Source organism: Macroventuria anomochaeta, assembly GCF_010093625.1.
Source record: "Macroventuria anomochaeta strain CBS 525.71 unplaced genomic scaffold BU25scaffold_41, whole genome shotgun sequence".
NCBI classification, from domain to species: domain Eukaryota; kingdom Fungi; phylum Ascomycota; class Dothideomycetes; order Pleosporales; family Didymellaceae; genus Macroventuria; species Macroventuria anomochaeta.
The window spans coordinates 61,055-84,544 of NW_022985402.1; the positions used below are offsets into that span (position 1 = coordinate 61,055).

Genomic DNA, 23,490 nt, shown 5'->3' on the forward strand with positions numbered 1-23,490 from the left:
AGTCTGGAGTTTTGGCGAAGTACTGGGGTCTTAGCTCATGCGTTCTGGCTACTTTGGTGGGCTGGAAAGGGGTGTACATACGGAACAAAGCAATCATTTATTCCGCATAGATAACGGTCCTTGCCCCAACTAAGAGTCGCGCCTCACTAACGCTGCGTCTATGAGCAAGGGTAAGATTTTGGATATTGCTGATGCCATTTGCAATCAAGGCCGTTGACAGTTCTCAGCAGGAGTAATGTTAGAAGGAGACACAGACCAAGACGAAGAACGAGAAGGCTCACGTCCCAAGATGTTGAGGCAGAAGAAGCCGCAGTTGAAGAGTGTATGGTCAAAGCACAAACACCGTGCGACTTACATCATTAACTTGATCAAGTCTTGTACGGGTTGATGGACGTGACAGGGCTTGGGGTTGGCGATGGATGGTACAATGTTCGCTCGAATAGACTTTTGACGGCAATCAGACGGTGGGATCCATACAGGGCAGAATCATGGCAAAGAGTGGTATCGCAAACAATCAAACACAAATTGTCGTCGGCAGGTGTATGCGCAATCACAAGTTGACGCAGTTTCTAGTTGTGATGCAAAGCAGCGACGCGAGTATGACGTGACGCGTAAGGGTCGCCAGTATGTGGACATTCGCACCTCCATCCCAGGCTCAGAACTTCTGGAAAAACTCAAGAATCCCAAGATTAACGGCTGCTTCATGAGTGATGTGCGTATATCCTTGAGAGTTGGTGAAAAGAGCGGGCGATGTGCGGAGCTTTCGCTTGATTGCGCACAATGCAAACGCTGCTGTAGACGAAGCCGCTCGAGGCTGAGTTCTCGAACGTAGCGAATATTTGGAGCGTGATCTTTTGAACCACACCTTGTTCAACCCATGAGAGTAGCCTTCTTACACACACAATGATATTCGAGCCTGTTGAGCGATCAAATCAAGCACTAAGACTGGGAGCCTGGCATGCGCTTAGAACAGACCAGCACCCCCATCTCTGGGGAGCGAAAGGAACGCTCTGAGTGTAGGTGAACTTCTAACTTGGTACGTAGGCTTGACTAATTGCGACGATATTGAACTTCGGCGACGCGTACCTCAATATCTCTTTCGAGCCTGGTTGGATGAAAGTAGCGCTGGCCTCGAACACGCCATCAGTAGCACACCTGAGGTCGTGCCTCACCGACCCATGCCGGACTTCGAAGGCGAGAAGCGCTTCTATGAACTGCCGGAGTGTGAGCTGGCACACGTGGATAATGCCCATTACAAAAGCCAGAATGATGCACAGTCCGGTTTCAGCTCTTGGTCGGCCTCACTCCATCTCGTCCTGTGTTACGACAGTTCGATGCCCGCACATCAACACCCCCATTTAGTTTTAATTGATACTCAAGATATTAGGGAGGTACCAGTGTGGCATTGTTTGATGTTGTGGTATCGGTTGGTCCGTAAAGCGTCTGACTATACCCCTGATCGACCACCCTGGACTAGTGTGTTACAGGTCAGGTATATAGTCGTCTCCTCCTAGCTATATAGCAATATAGCGCAGTATTCCATTGACCCGATAGTCCTACGTTATCATTTACCGTAGCTATCAGTATTCTACAGCGGTCCACACCGCTACATTTGAACTTGCTGGGGGCCGGTGAAGGTGACCACGAGTATCTCGCATATGGCTCCATGTGTGGGCGCGGCTATCGAGCCGCGCCACTCGAGGATCTCAAAGTGCGAAGGCTGCACATCCTATGCCCAGAACTGAAGCACGCGCATCGACCGAACGAGGGGGAATCTCAAATTCGGCTACCAGTACTGGCGGCAAAGGTTTAGACAAACGCCGACACCCATCACGAATGACCAACTGAACATCGCTGAGCAAATGGCACTTCGCTTTGGAGACCTTTCCCCCCCAGTACTCATAGCACTGCGCTGCACCGTGCCCCGAACTCAGTTCAACACGCAATCTGATATCTGTTTCCACAAGACCCTGGCCAAGCGGGTTTATCGGACCATCGAAAAAGCGGCTGCATCGGGTTATTTGATAACAATGTACAAGGCTCAGCCTCTGTGGTGTCTAGAAGTGGTCTATTCAACGGGCTTCCCAGACTTCAGGCAAAGCATTGCTTTGTTTGCTGCTCCCTTACAGCATACTGGCAAAAAGCTTGAGCCATGGAAGTACATAGCATACAAGGTAAGCTCTGGGCAACGATAGACCCTCGGTGTGACTAGCTGACAAAGTTAGCAGGTTGCACAGGCGGAAGAGCCGCTAGTCACGAAGCAAGATGAAGAACAGATATATGTTCTCCGCTGGCAGACAGCCTGGAAGACAGTGCTTGAACAGACGGATTACGCCTCAGTGGACGACGGCTGAATGATGGTGCAACGAAAGGTATAGGTTAAGGAATATTGACGATGAGATTTGCTGACCAATTTCGAACAGAATAGACCATTGCGAATGAAGTGTATCGATGGTGAAGTCTAAGAATGCGGGAAATCTCAAATTAGGGAATTGGTGATGCCTGCAAGGTCTGTAGGATGAACATGATTGTGTACGAGATGACGATAGACAAGGTGAAGAAGGGACGCGTGACTCGACCTGATGAGGTAAGCCGCTAGCCTCTTTAGTCAGACCAGACTATTTGTGCAGGGTTTCCTTATTTTCCATCGTCAATCACCACCATACCCGTAGAGACACATAGGGATGGTCATAGGAATGAAGTTCCCTTCTCGAATATGCACTTCGCGCCCAACCTGACGCACAGCCCCCAAGCTGCAGCGGTAACCCTCATATCACAAGGAACGTCCACGTCACGCGTCGTCAGGAACAGCACCTTGGCCCCATCTACCCGGCTCATGGACGACAAAGCACATCGAGAACCTACCCCGGACTAACGAAATACTGTTCGACTCGGGCCTTTCTACCCCAGATTATCTCCGCTATTTAGCAGGTGACCCCCGTCAGCGTGTCGCAATCAAACTTACCGACCTCCATCAGCAACCAAGCGTTACCACATTCATCTGAGCACCTTCCCGTTCCTGAAAGATAACTGTCGCCTCAATTATACGCCACCGAGTGCCAATGTTCCGATTGCAGGAACAATGTGCGCCTGGGTAAATGTTTCCGGCACCAGCGGGGCCCCGCATTAGCCATGAATCAGTTCGGAGTATCCATGACCGAACCCCTGCACGCACAACCCATGGATGGGTCACATGTCTTCGCGTCAATGACAGGATAAATATCTCGTTGCTCGCCATTGAACGCCAAGCACAAGTCAACCTCGTCCTTCAGTTACAATGGGTGGATTCAAGCTCCTCAGCCTTGCTGCTCTTGCCAGCTCAACTCTTGCCGCACCGCTCGAGGAGCGCGCAAAGCAGCCCAAGAGCTTCTTCAAGGGCATCGGCAACTCGACTTGGGTGATTGGTAACGATGTGTGGAACGTCACACAGAACCTCCAGTACGCCAACAAGCTCTGGTACAGGGGCAAGGACAGAGTTGGGCAAGCCGTAGGCCACTATGTGAGCTACAGTAAGTCAAGCCCTGCAAAGTGATTTAGGAAGTGTGATGCTGATAAGCGATCCAGATGGCGCTGCCTCGGACCTCAAGTGGCTATCTGCATCGGTCGTGGACGAAGGTACCGACTGGATCAACATCAAGTTTAGCGCTGCCGAGGGTGACATGCACTGGGTTATCTACGACGGTCTCCACGGATCATACCAGTACTTCGTCAACCACGCGCTCCCTACTCTTGGCGAGTTCAGAACGCTTTGGCGCCTCGATAATGTGTCATTCCCGAACGCGCGAACTAATGTCAAGGATGGACCTCTACCAGCACTTGCTGAGTACGCCATCTCTACAAACGTTCAGGACGAGACATGGCAGAAGCCTGACGGCACCTTCTTGACAAAGTACGACTGGAGCAGCAATGTTCGCGACAACGACTTCCACGGTGTCTATGGCGAGGAGGTGGGAAGCTGGTATCTGAACCCTGGAAAGGACTATTTCAACGGTGACCACCTGAAGCAGGAGCTCTTCGTATGTTGCTCTATCTCGTCCTATCGTCTCCAACTAACATGTTCAGGTCCATCGTGAATCAAAGACCGGCGACGCCGTCCAGCTCAACATGATCCACGGCACGCACTACCAAGCCGTCTCGCGCGACGTGTTCGCCGACGGCAAAGTCTGGGGCCCCTGGCTCTGGTACCTGAACGACGGCTCAAAAGAGGATGCCGCATCCCGTGCCGCACAGGAGGAGTCCGCATGGCCCTACAAATGGTATAACGACAAAGCCTACCAATCGCGCGGCAAAGTCCAAGGCCGCCTGCTCCTCTCCGACGGCCGCCCAGCAGCCGGCGCAGCCGTCTTTCTAAGTGACAACAACAACTCGACCATCTCGACGCTCGACCAGGGTAAGGACTTCTACTACACCGCCTACGCCGACGCAAACGGCAAGTTCTCCTTCAAGGACGTCCGCACCGGCTCCTACGCACTGCAAGCCTGGGGCAACGGCGGCGCAATCAGCGACGTCATCACCAACTTCACACAGAACAACGTCGAGATCCGCAAAGGCGATACTACGAACTTGAAGGACTTGACATGGAAAGTTACAGACAAAAGCAAGCGGATCTTCCAAATCGGCGCCTTCGACCGTAAGACAGATGGCTTTGCGCTAGCAGACCCGGGCAAGCCATTCGAACACGGTCGCATCTCCAAGGCGCCTGGAAACTTGACGTACACGGTTGGCAGCAGCACGGATAAGGACTGGTATTTTGGGCAGTCCGCGCTGGGAACGTGGAGTGTGAACTTCCCCGCCCCGAAAACTACGGCTGCGTCCAAACTCACGGTCTCGCTTGCTGGGTTCTCTCAGGGATCGAGTTGCGATATCCTCCTCAACGATGTGAAGATCGGCAACATCACCAGCGCGAGTTTGCTGAACAGTCAGGACACGTACCGTGGCGCTACGCGCAATGGAGAGTGGAGACTGCTGGAGTTCCCTGTTGGCGCCGAGACGTTCAAGAACGCGACGAACAAGCTGGATATCAAGGTGACCAGGACTACACAATGGAGGGGCTGGCTGTGGGATAGTCTTGTGCTTGACCAGATTTGAAACCGCCTCTGGAGTTGTCAGTATATTGGTACAATATCTATTGCAGTACAGTCGACATGAATTACCCGTTATTCCGTATGATCACAACGGTCAGCGAGTAGATGCTGGTATACCACACTCTCTGCCTGCAAGAAGAAGGAGCTTGGAATGCGTCACTTCACATGAGAAGGTAGTTGATAGAGGCGAGGATGTACAGACAACGTACTCTATCATGACCAGAAACGTATAGAACAGGCGGAGAATATAACAGCCGCGAATTGAGGCCTTTGTGTTCCTAAAGATGCGTCATTCATTGTCGCTCACATCTTTTGCAACGTGATATTCAAGTTTGTCGTGGATCTTTAGTCACGCCGCCGTTGTTGGTCTGGAACTCCGAGTCATGGAACCGGTAGTTTTAGCCGGAAGTCATTCAAACGTCGCAGCATCCTCAAACGTGATGAAAACTCAGCGTGATGAATACTCAACGTTTTGAAGACAAACTGTGAGCTTACATGTTCGTCCCGCCCTGTCCTCATGTCTGCTGAACGTCTGCACAAACCCTAAGTCCAAGGCCATGCACCCACGAAAACTTCTCCAACTCAGATTTATTGACTCCGCAACAAGAACCGCTCTCGAACGAATTCGAAGTGGAGACACAATTCGTGCGGCTCTGTGGCTTCACCTTCGGCCTATCCTCATCCGGCATCCCGACCGCCGCTCCCACTGTGCATCGCGCGCCTAGCTCCGACGTCCGAGTATGCGATGCTTCTCTCATTCGTCAAAACATCTGAAATTGGGAACGACTTGCCTAGGTGAGATGCCGGGGGCCCGTGGGCAGATGTGGGGTTCCTTGCTAGCGGTGGGTTGATGGTGCGGGCTGGTGCAGGTGGAATGGGTGGAGTGACGTCAGGGGCGCGATGCGGGAAACTAAGATTTCGGGCGTGCTTGGCACAAGCGATCGGCGGTGCTTGGTGGCGGGTACTGAGATGCTTAACAGCGAGAAGGATAGCGTGGGGGTGCTTGATGCTGTGAGACCTGGGATGTTGTTGTTGTTATTGTTGTTGTTTGAGCTCAATGTTTGGTGCAGTCGGGACGATAGCGTACATGGACGGCGACGTATTGAGGCCAGCACCTTTCACAGCTGCAACATTTTAAAATGCGCAGGCACCGCCGGTAAGGTCAGGCCCACAATTAGTATTGCATCACTACGCTGTGAGAGGCTAACCCGCCGTTGCTGAAGCCTCTTTCACGCGCGATCCAGCGTAACGCGACAGCCGGTCAGCAAGATGCTGTGATATGACGTCTGGCGACCTGTGATACTTGACGCGCAAAGTCTAGCGACGCGCCGTGTTCGTATGCACCTTCATTTATAAGAATGCACTCTGCTGCCGCATGTTTTTCGTCACCCCGACTGTCTTATACCCCTTGACGCTATTCGACGGACCCCGCAGTCAAAATCGGTTCAGATATCTGGGGAACCGTGGATGGATAACCTCGAATTACACGGACACAGTCAAAGTCGCGTGCTTCTAATGCAGCCCTGTACAAATCGCGAATAGACCACAACACCTACAACAGCACCATAATATCAACTCAACATGGCTTCCGCCGCAGAAGTCAAGCCGGAAATCCACGACCCGGAGACTGTCCACAACAATGAAGCCGCCCTCCATGAAAAGAAGGACTCGTCAGAACTTGGCAACGAACTGCGCGAGAACCCCGGCAGCGGCGCAACACGCGACGATGACCGCGCCCACTACGAGCAATTCGGCACATACGACCGCTACGAGATGACCGAGGAGGACTGCTACGACGAACTCGGCTTCTCGTTTCCAGAGTGGAAGAAGTGGATGATCCTGTCCATCATTTTCCTCGTCCAGGTGTCTATGAACTTCAACACGTCGCTGTACAGCAACGCCGTCGGCGGTATCTCAAAGGAATTCGGTGTCAGCGCGCAGGCAGCGCGTGTCGGTGCGGCCGCTTTTTTGGTCGCGTATGCGTTTGGATGCGAGCTGTGGGCGCCCTGGTCGGAAGAGTTGGGTCGTTGGCCTGTCCTCCAGCTCTCTCTGTTCTTTGTGAACGTTTTCCAGATCCCTGTAGGCATTGCGCCCAACTACGCGACTATCATTGCGTTCCGTACGCTTGGCGGTCTTTCGACTGCTGGTGGCTCCGTCACCCTGGCTATGGTTGCTGACATGTGGGAACCTGACAACCAGCAGTACGCTGTCGCTTTCATCGTCTTCTCGTCCGTCGGTGGGTCGGTGCTCGGTCCCATCGTCGGTGGCTTCGTTGAACAGTTCCTGGCATGGCGCTGGAACATCTGGATCCAACTGATCTTTGGTGGTGCCGTCCAGATCGCTCACGCCTGCCTCGTCCCTGAGACACGCACAACAGTCCTGATGGACCGCATCGCGAAGAAACGCCGTGCGGAGGGTACCAAGAACGGCAAACCCGTCAACATCTGGGGGCCCAACGAACTCACGCCCTGGAGAGAGCGCTTCAGCCTCCACGAGATTATCACCACCTGGGTCCGCCCATTCCGCATGTTCCTGACCGAGCCTATCGTGCTTGTCCTGTCCCTGCTCTCCGGTTTTTCCGACGCCATCATCTTCATGTTCCTGCAATCGTACGCTCTTGTGTACGCACAGTGGGACTTCGCAACCTTCGCCATCGGTCTCGCTTTCGTCCCTATCGGTATCGGCTACCTCTTGGCCTGGTTCTCTTTCTTCCCCGCCATCAAGCGCAACGAACGCCTCCGCAAGGAGCGCCCTGGTGATGAGATTGCACAGTACGAAGCGCGTCTCTGGTGGTTGCTGTTCACCGCTCCCTGCCTTCCCATCGGATTAATCATCTTCGCCTGGACATCGACTGGTCCTCCGCTCCACTGGATCGGCTCTATGATTGCTTCCGCTATCATAGGTATCGCCAACTATGCCATCTACATGGCCACCATCGACTACATGATCTGTGCGTATGGGCCATACAGCGCCAGCGCGACAGGCGGCAACGGGTGGGCTCGTGATTTCCTGGCTGGTGTACTTACGCTCCCCGCTACACCGTTCTTCCAGAATATCGGCTCGAACCCTCTCGCGTACGCTTCGACTATTCTCTTCTGCATTTCATTGCTTCTGGTCGTGTCAATTTATGTCATCTACTGGAAGGGTCCCGTGCTGCGCATGAGGTCGCCATTCGCTCAGCAGCTTGCTGGTGCCCGTGAAGAGACCGGCGGTAGGAGAGCTAGTCACCTGCCCGGTGTATACGGCTCAAGAGTCAACTCCATCTCGGGTAACAGCCAAGCTGGCATGCCCAACTCAAGGCGAGGCAGTGTTATCAGGGGTGCGAGCTTTCAGGGCAGACCGGGTGTTCAACGCGGTATTAGCTCTTCGAATGCGTACTAGATGTATGGTCAAGGAGGAAAAGTGTCGGAAGGGCGAAGATTTTGTTATAAGATATTGTAGCTTTATTGTTAATGAATTGAAGAAAATGAGAAGTGCTCACACCAGATTTGGATTCTCAGTTTGCAAATGTTTAGAGAATGTTATCAACTGTTCGTCACACACCTAACGACTGCGGAGTTTTTGAATCCACATCGCTGACAACCTTCGCGCTGTCGACAATACAAGATAATTGCACAATTGATCCAATGGGGAGTTTGTACTGCGCGGCTGCTCTTTCCTGAAGATGATACACTAGTCCGTAACAATGCTAGTTTCTTCCCCACGCCTCGGTTTTGTGCCGACAGCTCCAACGCGACTCCGCATCTGCGCAACGCGAAACTCGAAAGCTGCTCGCGAGGTCTCACAATGCTCTTCATACAGCTCACTGAAGCTTGTATGCTTCACGGACGTAGGGGTAGTATGAGAACAGCTGCCGTAGCAACAGCTCAACCTCCCTGAACAGCAATATGCCATCACAGCGTCCGGTACGCATTGCAGCTATGCTCTACCATGTTCTGCACATGTTTAGAGTATACTGAGGAAGGTATCAGGATGCTCTGGTTCGACAACAGACCGGCGCAACGCTATGACATTGCTAGCTTAAAACTATGAGAATGACCCCATTGACGTACTCGTAGGCGATTAGATGAGCGAGGCGAACATGACGGCTCGCGCCAATGTCAAGTTGAATGGTGAGGGTTCATATTCTGTACTCGCTTTGAGTGGGTACTGACATGTTGCAGGCCAGATGGAAGCATACGAGCCAACCTTCCTTGAAGCCCTCGAGCCCGCCCTGCCGCACATCGCCAGACACGGCATCAAAGTCGCCATCAATGCAGGCGCATCGGACACGAAGATGTTCCATGAAGCAGTCACAAAGATGGTTACTGCGAAGGGCTGGAGTTGAGCGTTGCGTGGATCTCTGGCGATGAGGTGCTCCCACAGCTTCTGGAGGCGCAGAAGAGAGACGTGTCGCCATTCAAGAATATCTGCATCGTGCAGCGGCTGGACAACTGGCAGTTCGAGCCTATATACGCGCAGGCATACTTGGGGGGACTGGGCATCGCCAAAGCGCGCATGATGGAGTGCCTTATCCGCGTGCAGATGGGTAGATAACACCACAAGTGAGAACGCCGCTACGGTCGACTTTCGTGTGAACGATCAAGCACGCAGAGCCGAAGACGTTACCCCACCGAAGTTGTGCGGCCGTGTATTGATCCCATCATGTGTGCGTACTCGGGTGCAACACCGCATCTCGAGCTTCGACAAGCGTTTCACAAGAAAGTCTTCGAGTGATAAGTCACCCTCCTACCTCAGTCCGCTGTCGAGCACAAAGTTCATCTTGCATCCCGGGAGGCCATCAAAATCTCACCACCTTTAGATACAAAGACTTGGTCGAAGCAATAGCCCACGCAAAATACTACAGCGGCGCCCAGAGATTTGAACAGCTTCAGCGCTGCCGTTCGGGCACCCCTAAGCATATTCGTACACGCACGCTCCGGTGGCAAAGGATCAGACTTCAACGTAGGCTTCTGGGTACGTCATCAGGACGAGTATACGTGGCTGCAGTATTTGCCGTCGATCGAATTCATAAAATAGCTACTAGCTGAGGAGTGCAATTGCAAGAGAGTCGAGAGATGCGAGTTTTCGGGCCTGAAAGCGGTTCGTTTCCTACTCAGGGATCATCTGGATTGAGACGTGAGCTGCACGACAAGTGTCGACTTCTTGAGGAAGAACTATGCTAAGTTTCTGAGGGCGAAGGTTGTAGATGTTCCTATGAGGTTCTTGGCGAGAGGACGGATATACCATTCAATGCTTTCGTCGTAGCTCCTGGCGCAGCACGTCTTTTCCTATACACCTCTTTGTCCTTACTCGGTACCATCAGGTGTATCAAGGAGCCACCAGCCGAACTATCAGCCATCACAAACTCCATCTCACCAGCCATCTTTTATAACTTACTCGATGCAAACACGACATCCTGGCCGAACCGTGGAGATGCGCTGCATAAGGCTACAACCCCTGCCCCGAACTTCGGACCCTTCCGCGGTTAAACTCTCATTGGCCAACTCGTCCACTCCTTATCAGCTATCTAGTGTTTACCTCACCAGAACCATCAGCCTTACCACCACATGTTTCCTCCACGCCCAGAGCTGAACCAATTTTGAGCAGCCCTCAATCGATGGAGAGCAAATCATCGTCATTCTTCAGTGGGTCCAAACGCTAGAAATGCTCCGCAACACCCACATAACCCGCCGCCGCCCGCCAGGCCCCATCTGTGCTTATCAGTGCACGCGAAGAAACCGGCAAGCAGGCCAACCACGACCATCTGATGCTTGTCTGAACCTTCCGGGGTCATGTGCATCATTTCTTTTCTGGTCTGGTTTCTTGACGTGCATATCTTGACTTCGACGTTGGGCTATCTGTAACCAATCAGCAGCGTCTAAACCATGCTGTACATCACATCCCAAAGACGATGCGATAGCGGTCGTTAACAATTCGTTATCATGAGCTGACCATGGCGTGGATCGCCGCATGTATAGATACCACGAGGGCCGTCGATCTGGGACGACGTTGAACCCAACGGCTTCACGCGACACACATCTGCATCTAGCGACATGGCAGGCGGTCCCGCACCTACAGGTCCTTCAGCCTCGCCGTTGGGCCAGGCTTGGGGTTATGGTATCGTACTTGGTATTGGGTTCTTGTTTGCACTTGGCATGGTATGTTGAAACCTTCGAATGTGTTGAGGATGCTAGGCTGATGGACGGAACAGGTCTTCACAACATGGGTGCTCAGAAGATACAACAATGAGTTGCAGACTTCCGAAATGTTCTCGACGGCCGGTCGAACTGTCAAGTCTGGTCTTGTCGCTAGCGCTGTTGTCTCGTCTTGGACTTGGGCTGCGACTTTGCTGCAGTCGAGCAGTGTAGCTTTCAGATATGGTACACGCTATCATAGCAAAAGTTCAAATATGTCATGACATTGACGACAACTAGGTGTCTCCGGTCCCTTGTGGTATGCCGCTGGTGCGACCGTACAAATTCTGCTGTTTGCAACTGTCGCCATTGAGTTAAAGAGGAGAGCACCGAACGCCCATGTAAGTGCAGTCATCTTGGCGAAAGGGCTGTTGTATCCTGACGATTCACCAGACCTTCCTTGAGGCAGTTCGCGCACGCTATGGAACTGCCACCCATTTCGTATACATCACATTTGGTCTCTTTACTAACATTCTCGTCACAGCTATGCTGCTCACTGGTGGCTCGGCTGTCGTATCTTCTCTGACCGGTGTTCCTACCGCCGCTGCTTGCTTCCTCCTCCCTCTCGGTGTTGTCATCTACACGATGTTTGGTGGTATTAAGGCCACTTTCCTCACCGACTACGTTCACACCGTCATCTTGCTCGTCATCATCCTGACCTTCGCCTTCACGACCTATGCGACCGGAGATAGACTGGGATCGCCGAGAGCTGTGTACGATGCGCTACAGGATCTCTCATCGCATACACCGGTGGTTGGCAACGCTGGAGGAAGCTACTTGACCATGAGGAGTAAGGAAGGGGCCATCTTCTTCGTCATCAACATCATCGGCAACTTCGGTACCGTCTTTATGGACAATGGATACTACAACAAAGCCATTGCTGCCAGTCCGGTCCATGCACTACCTGGATACATTATTGGAGGTAACATGAGCTGAAGGAGGTCAGAGGTAATCAGTAGGCTGATCAGAATTTAGGACTTTCGTGGTTTGCGATTCCCTGGCTTTGCGCAACAACAATGGGTCTCGCCGCTCTTGCTCTTCAAGGAACGCAATACTTCCCCACATATCCGGACCCAATGGCCGACGCAGACATCAGCGCCGGCCTCGTCCTTCCTTACGCCGCCACCGCCATTCTTGGATCTGGAGGCGCCGTCGCGACCCTTTTAATCGTCTTCATGGCCGTCACCAGCGCCTTCTCCGCGCAGCTCATCGCCGTCTCATCCATCCTCACATACGACATCTACAACACCTACATCAACCCCAAAGCCAGCGGCAAGCGCCTCGTCTACACCTCGCACACCTGCGTCGCCGGCTTCGGACTCGTCATGGCCGCCTTCTCCACCGGTCTGCATTACGCCGGCATCAGCATGGGCTACCTCTACCTCTTGATGGGTGTCATCATTTCCTCCGCCGTGCTCCCCGCTACCCTGACACTGATGTGGAAAGGCCAGAACTTCTGGGCCGCTACGCTGTCCCCCGTACTAGGTCTGTGCTGCAGCATCATCGCCTGGCTCGTCACAACCGCCAAACTCAACAACGGCGTCATCAACGTCGAGACCTCCGGCGCAAACAACCCCATGCTGGCTGGCAACGTCGTCGCGCTCCTCTCACCCGCTATCTTCATTCCGCTCCTGACTCTGATCTTCGGCGTCGCGGACTACGATTGGGTCTCCATGAAGAACATCCGTCTCGTAGACGACTCCGAGGTCGCCGCCGCCGCGCATCTCGACCCCGAAGCCCTTGTTGGCCGACACACCGAACTGTCTCCCGAGGCAGAGGCAGCAGAGCAAGCGAAACTCTTCCGCGCATCTAAGATTGCGAAGATTACCACCGCATCTATGACGCTCATCCTCCTCGTCCTCTGGCCAATGCCGCTGTACGGCACGGGCTATATCTTCAGCCCCAACTTCTTCGCGGGATGGGTCGTGGTCGGGATTATCTGGCTCATGTGCTCCACGCTTGCGGTCGGTGTGTATCCACTTTGGGAGGGGAGGATGAGCTTGAAGAGGAACTTTGGCGGGATGTGGAGAGATGTTACTGGTAAGGGGCCGAAGAGGCATGGTGAGCATATTGAGGTTGTTGAAGGGAGGAAGACGGCGGAGTCGGGCACGCATACGCCTAAGGAGGCGGCAGCTGACGAGAAAGCGATGGAGGTGAAGTAAACTGTGAGAATTTGGAGTTTACAAGAGAGAAACTGGATACACAAGATGATACCCCGGTCGCTCGCTTGAGCGAGAGATGTTTGACAAAGCTGATCGCGTCGATATATTTGATCGAAGTGCTACAAGCTTGACCACCTTTGAACCAATACCTCATAATATGTTTTTCGTGATGTCGACTGCTTTGGCACTTTTGAAGATGATGCGATCCTTGCAGGTGCCGAGCATGGGAAAGGTCGCAAGGGTAGAACAAAATGCGCGATCGCGAAGCTAAGATGTCGAGGCAAAGACCTACACCTTCCAAAATTCGGAATCACCAAAGTAGTCTCTCAGCTCTTCCAACGTTCTTTCAATTTCATTAAGAATCCTCGAAAACATCCATATATAGTCAGCGATACAGTAGAAGCGCGTGAGTAAAGATTGCTAAACTAGAATAAGCCGGTGTTCACAAACAAGTCGCTCGAATCAGGCTCGTGTTGACTTTTGGGTTTGCAACGGAGTGAGCAGTACTTTACATCTTATTGGTCTGCTTATGCTTTGCCTTCGTCGATATGACGAATGAGCTGGTTGTTCTAAGCCTTAGGCTCCTTCCCACCAATCTGATTGCTCTCCCTCGCAATGCTCTGCTTGCCCTCCTTCGGCATCACTACCCTGCTCTCCGCCCTCCTGTTATCCTGATCCGCAGCGTACTTCTTCAGGACATCCAGGCCTACGATATCCAAAGCATGATGATGCGTAGCTTCAAGCTTAATCCTCGGTACGTCGTCGATTCCCGCATCGACCGCCGCTTTCCAGGTGTTGACGTATCCGCAAAGGCGTGAGCCCTCCTTGATCCCGGACTTGCGCAGGTCAGTACCCTGCTGTTTCGACCAGTCAAGGAAGCTTGATGTGAGGTTGAGGGCGAGAGGCATTTCGCCGGAACACATGCCGGAGCTGTAGCCAGTTACTTGGGTCTTGGCAGGCGAGGAGTGTTGGTGAAGAGGTGCGTTGAAGACTACGTTTCGTTAGTGAATATTACTTCAATCATGAGAAAGTATTGAGAGGGATGTGTCTAAAGGCGGTACATGCTTTCAGAACGTAGAGTACTGGGAACAGGCACATATGCTGCTCGGTGTACAATTAACGTTGCGAGAACATAAAATGCTTACCATTTTTCTGCGTCACGTCGATCTTTCCTTGCTCGTTCTTGCCTGACATCTTGTGATCTGGCTTTCTTTCGTGTTCGTAATCCGGTCAAATGACTGTTGTGCCTGGAGCTACTTGAGGTGCGATTGCGTGTGAATTGAAAGCTCAACAGCGATTTTATCGTGTATGTTTATGATGAATGACAAGAAAGCTGTCAATTGGTTTTGTAGCTCGAGGAATGCGCGTTACGCCTTACTTGTTCCTCGCGATGCCATTGTCACCATGATGCGGTCATGAGAGAGTCTTTGACGTCACTTCAGGGTCTTTGGCGTCAGGTATCGTGTACGTAGATCGCGCTTCCCCAGGGTGCCACTTATTTCAGCCTCATCATTCTACAAAGTAGTGTGCATTTCAAGAAATTGGCACAAGATGCCGTTATTATCGCATGTGGTGATGGTTTGATGGCACGGAGTCTGGAGGAGATCGACCCCAGATCTTCACTAGGCCAAAACAGGGAAAGCGTCGATTGTGCTACAGCCTGCGGGTAGGGCTGACCACCCGACCCATATCTTCCAACCCTGTCCACAACATATGTCTCCAGAGACTATATGGACTTTTAGTACCGAGTGTCACAACTCTTGAATGCCGCTTTGGCTAGGAGACTTCCGACTTGTCACAACTAGCGGCTCAGCCTTGGAGCATGTTCAAACAATGCGGGACCATTTCATCAACTATGCGAACGGTGCCAGGATCTCGTAAACATTCTTTGGACTTACTTCGATACTCTGCGTAGAACAGACAGCTCCGGCACTTCATGTTCTGATCTTACCTTCAGGTTTGGTACCATCAAGCGTTTCAAGCCACAGATCTGCCACTTTTGTGCAATGATCAATGTTGCGGTGTATATAACCTTTAGGACCCGAGGGTCAAAAAGGTCGGCCTTTTTGTATCGCAGCGGGGCCGCGACAATCAATAATATCCGAAAGAGTCTCGTGTTTAAGGGGCACCATCAACTTTGTGAAGATGAGTCTATTGAGCTCAAGAGAGCAGGTACGATCACGTTTCAGGCTCCCTACCGCTTCGAATCATCTTCGAGGATGAGATTAGCAGTAAAGATATTATGAGATTCAAGTGTGTAAAGCTGTGCTCATATGACTGTAAGTGATATCCCCGTCCAGATTCAACATAAGAGCTTATAGGACGGTCGTAGTGGGCGATACTCTCCCGCTAGAGAGGCCATGGCATGTCGCACCCAGGATGGAACGCGCCAAGAGCTGGATACAAGATTGTCTATGCAACCACGAGATTTGGAAAGGCGATACCGATGCATCTAACAAGCTCTCTTTACGACCCAAAAGAATCTTGGAGCTTACAGCAGGGGGTATGGTCGTCCTGCGGGACAGCAAAGCTATTCCATAGTCCTATGAGTACATAACTATTAGCCACATGTGGGAAGCCACCCAGAGAAGCAGGTCAGACTACTTGAGTCGCGATTGAAAGAGTTTGAAAACGCTATACTGGTGCACGAACTATCGCACCTGTACTGAACGGCAATCGCGATGACTATCAGTCTTGGTTACGAATACTTGTGGATCGACTTGTTCAGAGTCCTTGCATTTTGTGAAAGGCTAATGAATCCGAATCAGGCCTTCTGTGACAGTTTATGGAGTAAGGAGGTCATGTGTGCCACGTGTTGGTGCAGTGCTCTTGCTCTTTCTAAAGAGCACTTTCTACCCCTGGCTGAACAACAGATACGTCATGTAAACAGACCCTGATGGCCCGGTGAGAGGCAATCACAGAATAACAAGAACAACACAATATACTGATACTACTGCTTCACGCGGTTCCACCCTGACTTACTGCCTTGCGCAGTTACACCTTCATTCACTGCAACTACTGCAGTACCTTCTTATCCGACATCTCACAAGTTGGGTCTGGGACGAGACAGAAGCGCACCGCGACACAATTTTCAGAGCAGACTTTGGCTACCATCGGCATCCACACACCTATTAGACATCGTTAGACCGGCTCAAGTAGCCTTTGTTTTCCCGAGCCTGGGCGTTAAAAGATTGTCCTCTGTGCCGAAGTACCATCATGGTTTTCGAGCAAGATCATCTTCTGGGAGTGCGCGGAGCGCAGGTGTGATGAATTGATGGGAGAATTGACGTACGAGGCCCCACGATTCAATCCGAATGCTCTTGAATCCCCTACTAAGAAAACCCACTGAGAAAAATTCCTCGACGCACAATCTCTTTGTTCAAGGCAGAAAAGAAAGAATCTCTGGTTCAATATCGTCCGCGATTACAAAAGCAGGGCGTTGACGAGGGAAGATGACAAAATCATGGCACTTTCTGGTGTGGCTAAGGTGTTTGCGAGGAGACGCCATCTCACATACGTGGGGGAATTGTTCTCAGAGCATATGCCCTAAATCTTACTTTGGTCTAGATCACTTGAGGACAAAGGTGATAAAGGGGTTGTCCGGCAGAAAGTAAGTGCGATGGTGTCCGAACCGAATAGTACTGCAGCCCTTTCCCGGTCATGGCTTTCACAACCTATAACCATAGAGCAAAAGTGGCTCACATTGTGCAAGCATTCCTGCTACTGCTTTGTTCTCCTGGTTTGGGAGAGCAACGCATTCAAGGCCTGACACGACGTATCACGAATTCACTGGCCTCCAGATGGTCCTCAAAGCTTCTGCTTCGCCGCGACTGTCCTTGGCGAAGACGCTTCTTTCAGGCTGAAAGGGCTCTCATGCTTCTTTGTTGATGGTAGGCCGCTTGTCAGTGGCTTATCTCAATCCGAGTTCCAGTCTCAGTTTTGGTTGCCCGATAAGCGGTCAGATATGCAGTCACTGGCAATTGATATCCTGGTGGTAATTTTACAAGTAAACATAATCCCTAGCGGGTCTGCTGAAGGTCTGGTACTTGTCCCAGACGTTGAAACAGACCAATGGAAACGAATCGGCTTGTGCGTGATAGATTTCCACAGGGTTCAAAACTGACGCCAGTACCGCGTCCCGACTAGCTAATGATGTGGCGCAGCTGCTTGAGCGTCACCAGAGAACGATTACCTTGGTTTGATTGCTCCAATCTGGCGACTTTGCAAGACGTTAGCTCTTGCTGAATTTTTACGAAGCGGAGGGACGAAGTGACGGAATAGGTGACTGAAGCCGCGTTTGCCGTAGAAGAGCGGGAAATCTGATTGGCTACTGCTAGCAGTCCCAAGGGAAGAACCGATACGTCTGGTTGGCGCTAAGATGCAGGAGTCGGCGGTAAATGAAGGAGAAGCTGCGTAGATGAAGGCCGGTACATCGTGTCCTTCCTGTTGTTTCTCTTGTAGTGTTTTTTTGTCGACCATGTTCTTTACTCCACAGGAACGATTTCTACAACCTCATTCTACGGTCTTCGCTACCGACTCGCACCCTTTGATTAGCGTTTCTACGTATCAACCTGGTCGTATAATTTTCTCACAATGCGAACCATCTGACCGCTACAAACTTTGTGCTTACTTGGTTAAGGTTGCGCCTTCGATCTTACAGAGGTCCCTACTAACGAACAGTACGTGCTTACTGAGGTTCAAGCGAAGTGATTGTCGTTGATTCAATGAGAGCGCAGAATCCCCGCCGTGAAGACGCCTCGAAAGCTGTCAGTGTCAGCCAGATATCACCGCAACCTTTCCTTTACTGCAATCAACCTTCGAATAATTGATACAGCATCCTGCATCACGAGCTCTGTAGTCTTTCGGAGCACCGATGCGTTCTACACATTAGCTGTTACGGTTTGGGGTGCTCCTGCCTGTTGTACCTCACCTCCATGAGAGTGACTGCCACATCACACTAGCGTTGTTTACAGCTACTTACCTATATATACTGTTTGTAGCTTCACTCAATACAACTCCAGTACAATCTTCAAATTCTTCCCTTTGCGTACAGTTCACTGAACTCTGACATTAGCTGTCCAATGGGCAATAAACGATGGAAAATAATGTATGGAGCAACCTGGATCCGCGCTCTATACCTGTAGATTTGCCCAGCTCGTGCCAGAGTCTGCACTTAGATAGGTTTTTAGCCCGTTTGCATCAAGCAGTATTCAAGAGCACCGAGATCCGCGCTATCACCCAATCCAGTAAAGCGCCCTTTCTTCATCACCAACGCCACCATTCCCTGCACGGCATCCCCAGCGCTCGTAGCTCTCTCCTAGCCGTCGTAGCCACACCGCCCAATTTCCGTCCAATAGCGTTCCTCTTGGCGCATTTCTCCAACGGCTCTCCTGCATCTTCTGACAGCTGGGCATGTCTTACATCGGCACTTTCAACCTCCGATTCACCGACACGCCAGCCTTTCACCTTACGCATTTTTGTGCCCAACCACGTCACTCACAAATGCTGCCTTGATTAACGTTTCCCGCAGATCATCACGTTGTGCCCTTCGCCTCGGTGACCAGCGCAGGATCGGCGGTTAGTCTGTGGATGATTTGGGGGCTGCGGGAATGCTGCTTGCCGCGGGATCTGCTTCCCGTCCTCTCAAGTCACACAAACATTCAACGTTGTTGCATTCGCATTTGCACTCGCGCGTCACACATCACTGTAGATACGCATGCAGGAGTAAGGCACAACATGTCACTAGTAAGGTTCATACCTGTTGTGGAGAACAGGTTGGAGATGAGGTACAAATGTCACGAGTCAAGGTGATGAGCTTTGAGATGATGTTTGTGCACGGTGGACTTGTTCGGTAATGGTCGGCGTACCTCTCTCACCAGCACAACCCTGCAACAACATCGCGTTAGCGCGGCGTGCATGAATGAGATGCAAGCAAGCTCATATCATGATCCACCTGATCTGTTCATATTAGCTAGGAGGTGGTCAGTGACAAATTGGCCTAATGTATGGATACCGGAAGCCAGAAGGTTGGGCGAAAGTTTAGAGGATGGGGAAATGACGTGAGTGCTGCGGTTAATGGTCGAACGTTAGCCTGGAGGTAGTCACATTATGATTGATGCTGATGCTTATACTGATGCAATTGCTGTCATCGTAAGGATGCGGTTACTGTGTTGCTATGCTCGCTGTACAATGATGCTCATGTTTAGCTGTCCAACTAATCTGGTTCGCTGTCCAGCTGATCTATTGTCTTAGGTCGCTCCAAAACTACATCAGTCGTGAATTCTTCGACTCCGGTCGTAGACGCTTCTTTGACTCGACCATGTCCATATCCTGCAAACCCCAGGCCACTTGACGAGTGAGGCTGAGAGCGCAGAAAGTCTACCCCAGCCAAGTCAGTGAGGCAAAGTTAGGCTGGAAGTTTTCACGACACTCAACCGTGCAACTTTTGCCGAATCTCCGCAACCACGTTCTTGATCCGGGGTTCCTTGACTTTGCTTTCGGCGCGAGTAACGGCGTCGCCGATCTGCAGGATGTCTCTACCAGCCTCGCAGAAGTCGGGGCCCAGGGAGAGGAGCGTGCCAGTAGCTACTAGAGCGCGATATATTGCTTCAGAGTCGGTGGCTGAGTTGAGGATCTTCGCTAGGTCGTCAAGTAGTGACAATGCCCGATCGGCATTGTTCTCTGATGTCAGGAGCACCGAGTAGTTGATGTACAGGGTGGTGAGCGCGATGATCAGGTTGCGGTTGCTCGATGTGACGAATGGCGAAATCAGAGGGTGGATACTGTCGAACTCTGTGCTGGCTAGCAGACGGCCCTTCTCCGTTTGAAGCAAGTTGCTGACACAACGAACTGTCATCATTGTGTTGTTCGGTGATGACTCTGCTGAGAAGACACCAGACTCGACGAGACCGCTGACAAGGTTTTGTTCGGGTGACACAAGATATGCTGATGGTTCCTCAAGGGTGAGGGCCAGACGGAGCAAGTCAAGAGCAGGAAGACGCTTGTCTGCGGGCCATTGTGTCGCTGCCTTGAGGAGGAGATCCACACCTGCCAGTTCGACATTCTTGCCGACACCCTTCTTTAGAGCAGCGACTGTCTTGCTCAGTTGCTCGATGTCAGAAGGGTTCAATGAGACGCCCTTTTGGCCATCGTTCACAAGTGCTTGGTTGAATTCCTGCAGTTTTTTGAAAATGACGTCGTGGTTGCCTGTTGCAATGGGCAAGTACTCCTTCTGCGGTAGGATTTTGGGTGCTGCTGGTGTCGGTTGCGGCTGTGATCGTACCTCGTTGGCATCTCCAGGGCGATAGCGTGACTCTGAACCCCATGGGTCTGCTCCTTGTGCGCTGCTCTGGCCTAATGTGGCGCCTTGTGTGTTTTGTACGATGAAGTTCGCGACTTGATCGAGATATGTGAGCGGCAGCTCATTGTCTTCGATGAACTTGCGCGCAGCCTCGTAGTGATTTTGGCTGACATTGTAGGGCAGCTTGAGTGGGGGCTTGCCGTCCTCGATGTCCACGTCGAAAACGTAGTCATACTCCTTGCCGTTGTGAGAGATCTTTCGTCCACCGCTTCCAGCCGAGTCGACAACAGTGCCAATGTTCACCCACTCGTTCGCAGCTGCTGACCACTGGTATGCTGAGATGTTGCCGTTGGCCTCTGAGATCATCTGCACCTGACCCTCCTTAGTGCCCGACCGTTGTGTGAGGAACTCTGGCCCTGGCAGTTGCTCCTTGTTGATGTTGCCCACCGTCTGCTGTGGTATCGACGAACCCTTGACGTCCTCGTTGAACTGCTCGATCTCGGTGGAAGCGGCGTAACGTGCCTGATTGCACGTGAAGACTCGAACGAGCTTGTCGCTGGCTCCAGAAACGATGTCACCATTCTCGGGGCAGACTGCGACTGTCCAGACAGAGATGGCGGGGTGCGTGATGGTCTGTACGCACTGGTTGTTCTGCCAAACTCGCACTGTGCGATCTTCTCCTGCGCTCACGATACCACCGTCGGGAAGTACTGCAAGCGAGTAAATGAAGTTCTCATGACCATGCAGCTCGGCGACCTGCTTGCCCTGCAACATCCATAGACGGATGACAGCGTCGTTGCCTGCAGAGACAAATTGGGCGCCAGAAGGGTGGTTTGGTGGCAGCCGGCACAGCGCTCGCACGACCTCAGGCGCTTGTATCGACCGCAATTGGTTGCCCGAGGGATGGAAGAAGCGAATCTGCTTATCTGCACAGCCGGTGATGACCGTGTTGCTGTCATAGGCCAGCACCGCCCAGACTGCAGCGCCGTGTTCTCCTAGGGTCGTCGACTCTCCCCACTTGCCTACTTCCCAGACACGCGCCTCCATATCCCAGCTGCCGCTGACAATGTACTTGCCATCTTGGCTGACATCGAGGGCGCATACGTTGTTGCCGTGGCCGATGAGGAGGGCGTCTGCGTTGTCCTCGATGCTCTTGCCCGGCTGCCGTACGTCGATGATCTGGTCCTTGCCACCGGAAGCAATGAGACCTTCGGGGAATTGTGATGAAGGGGGTACGATAGCAAGCGAATTCACAAACTCCTTGCCATGTGTCTTGATAATCGTGCTGTCATATGTCGGCGGGGTGGAGGACTCCTGCTTCCATAGCCGGACCGTAGAATCTCGTGACGCCGAGACAATAGACGCCGGCGACGGGAAGGCTACGCTGCGGACGTCATCTTCATGGCCTCGCAAGGTGGCTGATAGCTTGTAGTCGCCCATGGTTGTGCGTGGAGGTATTCAGAGTACGGTGATGGCGCGGGGCAGCTCGGCGGCGAATCTAAAGCGCCGTAGCAGGGCGAGAAAGGCAGGGAAAGCGCTGGACGGAGGTGGAAGGTGTGCGCATTGACTACCTCCAGGGTCGTTTCACCAGCTTCACCTGTAAGAGAGTGCAGTTGAGCGTCGCTGAAGTCTGTTTGCTGGCACAAAGTGTTGTCGCAGAGCTTCGCCGATACCGACGACGTCAATCATCCACCCTGGTCCCATCGCCTCTGCCCGCCGCGGCTAACAGCTTTAGCCAACCGGGAGTGCCTCCTTCAACACCAACACCATACATCACGAAGCACTGTGAGACTGAGCGCGTTGAAGAGCACAATGCCTCTTCTCAGCGTGTAGTTTCACCTTCCAAGTTTCATTGTGCATAGCTGACCACGTGCTCTCACTGCCCAACTGGTCACTTACTGCATAGCTGCCCCCTAACCTCCAGCTACTGGCACTGCCTCCAGCCGGGAACCGAAATCTCCATCTGGCCTCTCTGCAGACCCCTTTTAAACACATACTCGGTTGCAGTACCGACGCCTTTTCTTCGCTAGAGGGATGGCTGCAGCTGTGTATCGTTACCCCACGTAAGGAGCTGAGCTCTAGTGGCAGCCTTGTGAAGGCGAGCCATTCGGCGCAGCCGGTAGTGGCAGCCACACTTCCTCTCAATTCGGAGGCTGGGCAACAAGCTTCTTCGATGGCTATCAAATCTTCAATGCTAGAAGGCCAGTACGCTATTTGATGTGGGAGAGCCACGCTGGGTGGTTCACCGCCAAGTACCTTGGTGTTTGCGTTGTTGTAGCTGTCCAGCAACTGTGGAAACACAACGCAGTAATCAGGCTTCGTCTGACAGGCGTCGCAGCCCTTCTGCAAGGGCACTTTCATCTCCACACTCAACAACATTTGAACGAAAAGTGTTCGAGACAACAACGTGCTGCCGCAGTTCTTCGGAAAAGCACAACAGCAAATAGCCCTCTCGTTGGTTGGGAGCAAGCGTGGCAGGATGCTTTGCTCCCGCTCCTGCATCTGGAGCAACCCCCAAATAGGCAGTGATCACCACTTTGACAACAGGTCTGGACCGGCTCTTGCACTGAACCTCTGGTTGGCAAAACGGCTTCCCTTGTCACTTTCATCGAGGTGCAACGGCTCACGCTGCGAATTTCCCATGCGTGGCACCACCCCGCAAGTCTTGGAAGCGAAGCAGCCCGCCGGTGGACGGCACTCTTGTTTCGCCGATGTTATAGGGTCGACAGCAAGCGTCAATGCATGAACAACTGCTACACTGCTCGATG

At 52.3% G+C, this 23,490-nt stretch overlaps 7 protein-coding genes across 7 annotated transcripts; 4 read left to right on the forward strand and 3 right to left on the reverse strand.

Annotated features, from left to right (window-relative positions):
- Positions 1-3,076: 3,076 nt before the first annotated feature.
- On the forward strand, positions 3,077-5,344 carry BU25DRAFT_201936 (polysaccharide lyase family 4 protein). The gene is made up of 3 exons (XM_033701106.1): positions 3,077-3,509; positions 3,565-4,016; positions 4,063-5,344. Exons 1-3 carry the CDS (start codon positions 3,278-3,280, stop codon positions 5,086-5,088), a joined length of 1,710 nt encoding a protein of 569 aa, XP_033557034.1. The 5' UTR covers positions 3,077-3,277; the 3' UTR covers positions 5,089-5,344.
- A 1,044-nt stretch (positions 5,345-6,388) lies between these two features.
- Positions 6,389-8,570, forward strand: BU25DRAFT_414827 (MFS general substrate transporter). Its single transcript, XM_033707391.1, has one exon. The coding sequence runs from the start codon at positions 6,666-6,668 to the stop codon at positions 8,463-8,465; it is 1,800 nt and encodes a 599-aa protein (XP_033557035.1). The 5' UTR covers positions 6,389-6,665; the 3' UTR covers positions 8,466-8,570.
- A 268-nt stretch (positions 8,571-8,838) lies between these two features.
- Positions 8,839-9,761, forward strand: BU25DRAFT_494713 (uncharacterized protein). The gene is made up of 2 exons (XM_033711796.1): positions 8,839-9,196; positions 9,248-9,761. The coding sequence occupies exons 1-2, from the start codon at positions 9,151-9,153 to the stop codon at positions 9,409-9,411; spliced, it is 210 nt and encodes a 69-aa protein (XP_033557036.1). The 5' UTR covers positions 8,839-9,150; the 3' UTR covers positions 9,412-9,761.
- Positions 9,762-11,119: 1,358 nt separating this feature from the next.
- BU25DRAFT_442896 (urea active transporter) lies at positions 11,120-13,428 on the forward strand (the record flags this gene model as incomplete). Its single annotated transcript, XM_033709331.1, has 5 exons — positions 11,120-11,224; positions 11,278-11,446; positions 11,501-11,601; positions 11,654-12,182; positions 12,236-13,428. The coding sequence occupies 5 exons, from the start codon at positions 11,120-11,122 to the stop codon at positions 13,420-13,422; spliced, it is 2,091 nt and encodes a 696-aa protein (XP_033557037.1). The 3' UTR covers positions 13,423-13,428.
- Positions 13,429-13,857: 429 nt separating this feature from the next.
- BU25DRAFT_401731 (uncharacterized protein) lies at positions 13,858-14,984 on the reverse strand. Its single transcript, XM_033705020.1, has 2 exons — positions 14,568-14,984; positions 13,858-14,413 (listed from the first exon to the last, which is right to left on the reverse strand). The coding sequence occupies exons 1-2, from the start codon at positions 14,614-14,616 to the stop codon at positions 13,992-13,994; spliced, it is 471 nt and encodes a 156-aa protein (XP_033557038.1). The 5' UTR covers positions 14,617-14,984; the 3' UTR covers positions 13,858-13,991.
- Positions 14,985-19,546: 4,562 nt separating this feature from the next.
- Positions 19,547-22,362, reverse strand: BU25DRAFT_414833 (phospholipase A-2-activating protein). Its single transcript, XM_033707393.1, has one exon. The coding sequence runs from the start codon at positions 22,160-22,162 to the stop codon at positions 19,853-19,855; it is 2,310 nt and encodes a 769-aa protein (XP_033557039.1). The 5' UTR covers positions 22,163-22,362; the 3' UTR covers positions 19,547-19,852.
- Positions 22,363-22,391: 29 nt separating this feature from the next.
- Positions 22,392-23,386, reverse strand: BU25DRAFT_202017 (uncharacterized protein). The gene has a single exon (XM_033701107.1). It carries the CDS (start codon positions 23,222-23,224, stop codon positions 22,496-22,498), a length of 729 nt encoding a protein of 242 aa, XP_033557040.1. The 5' UTR covers positions 23,225-23,386; the 3' UTR covers positions 22,392-22,495.
- Between the last annotated feature and the right edge of the window lie 104 nt (positions 23,387-23,490).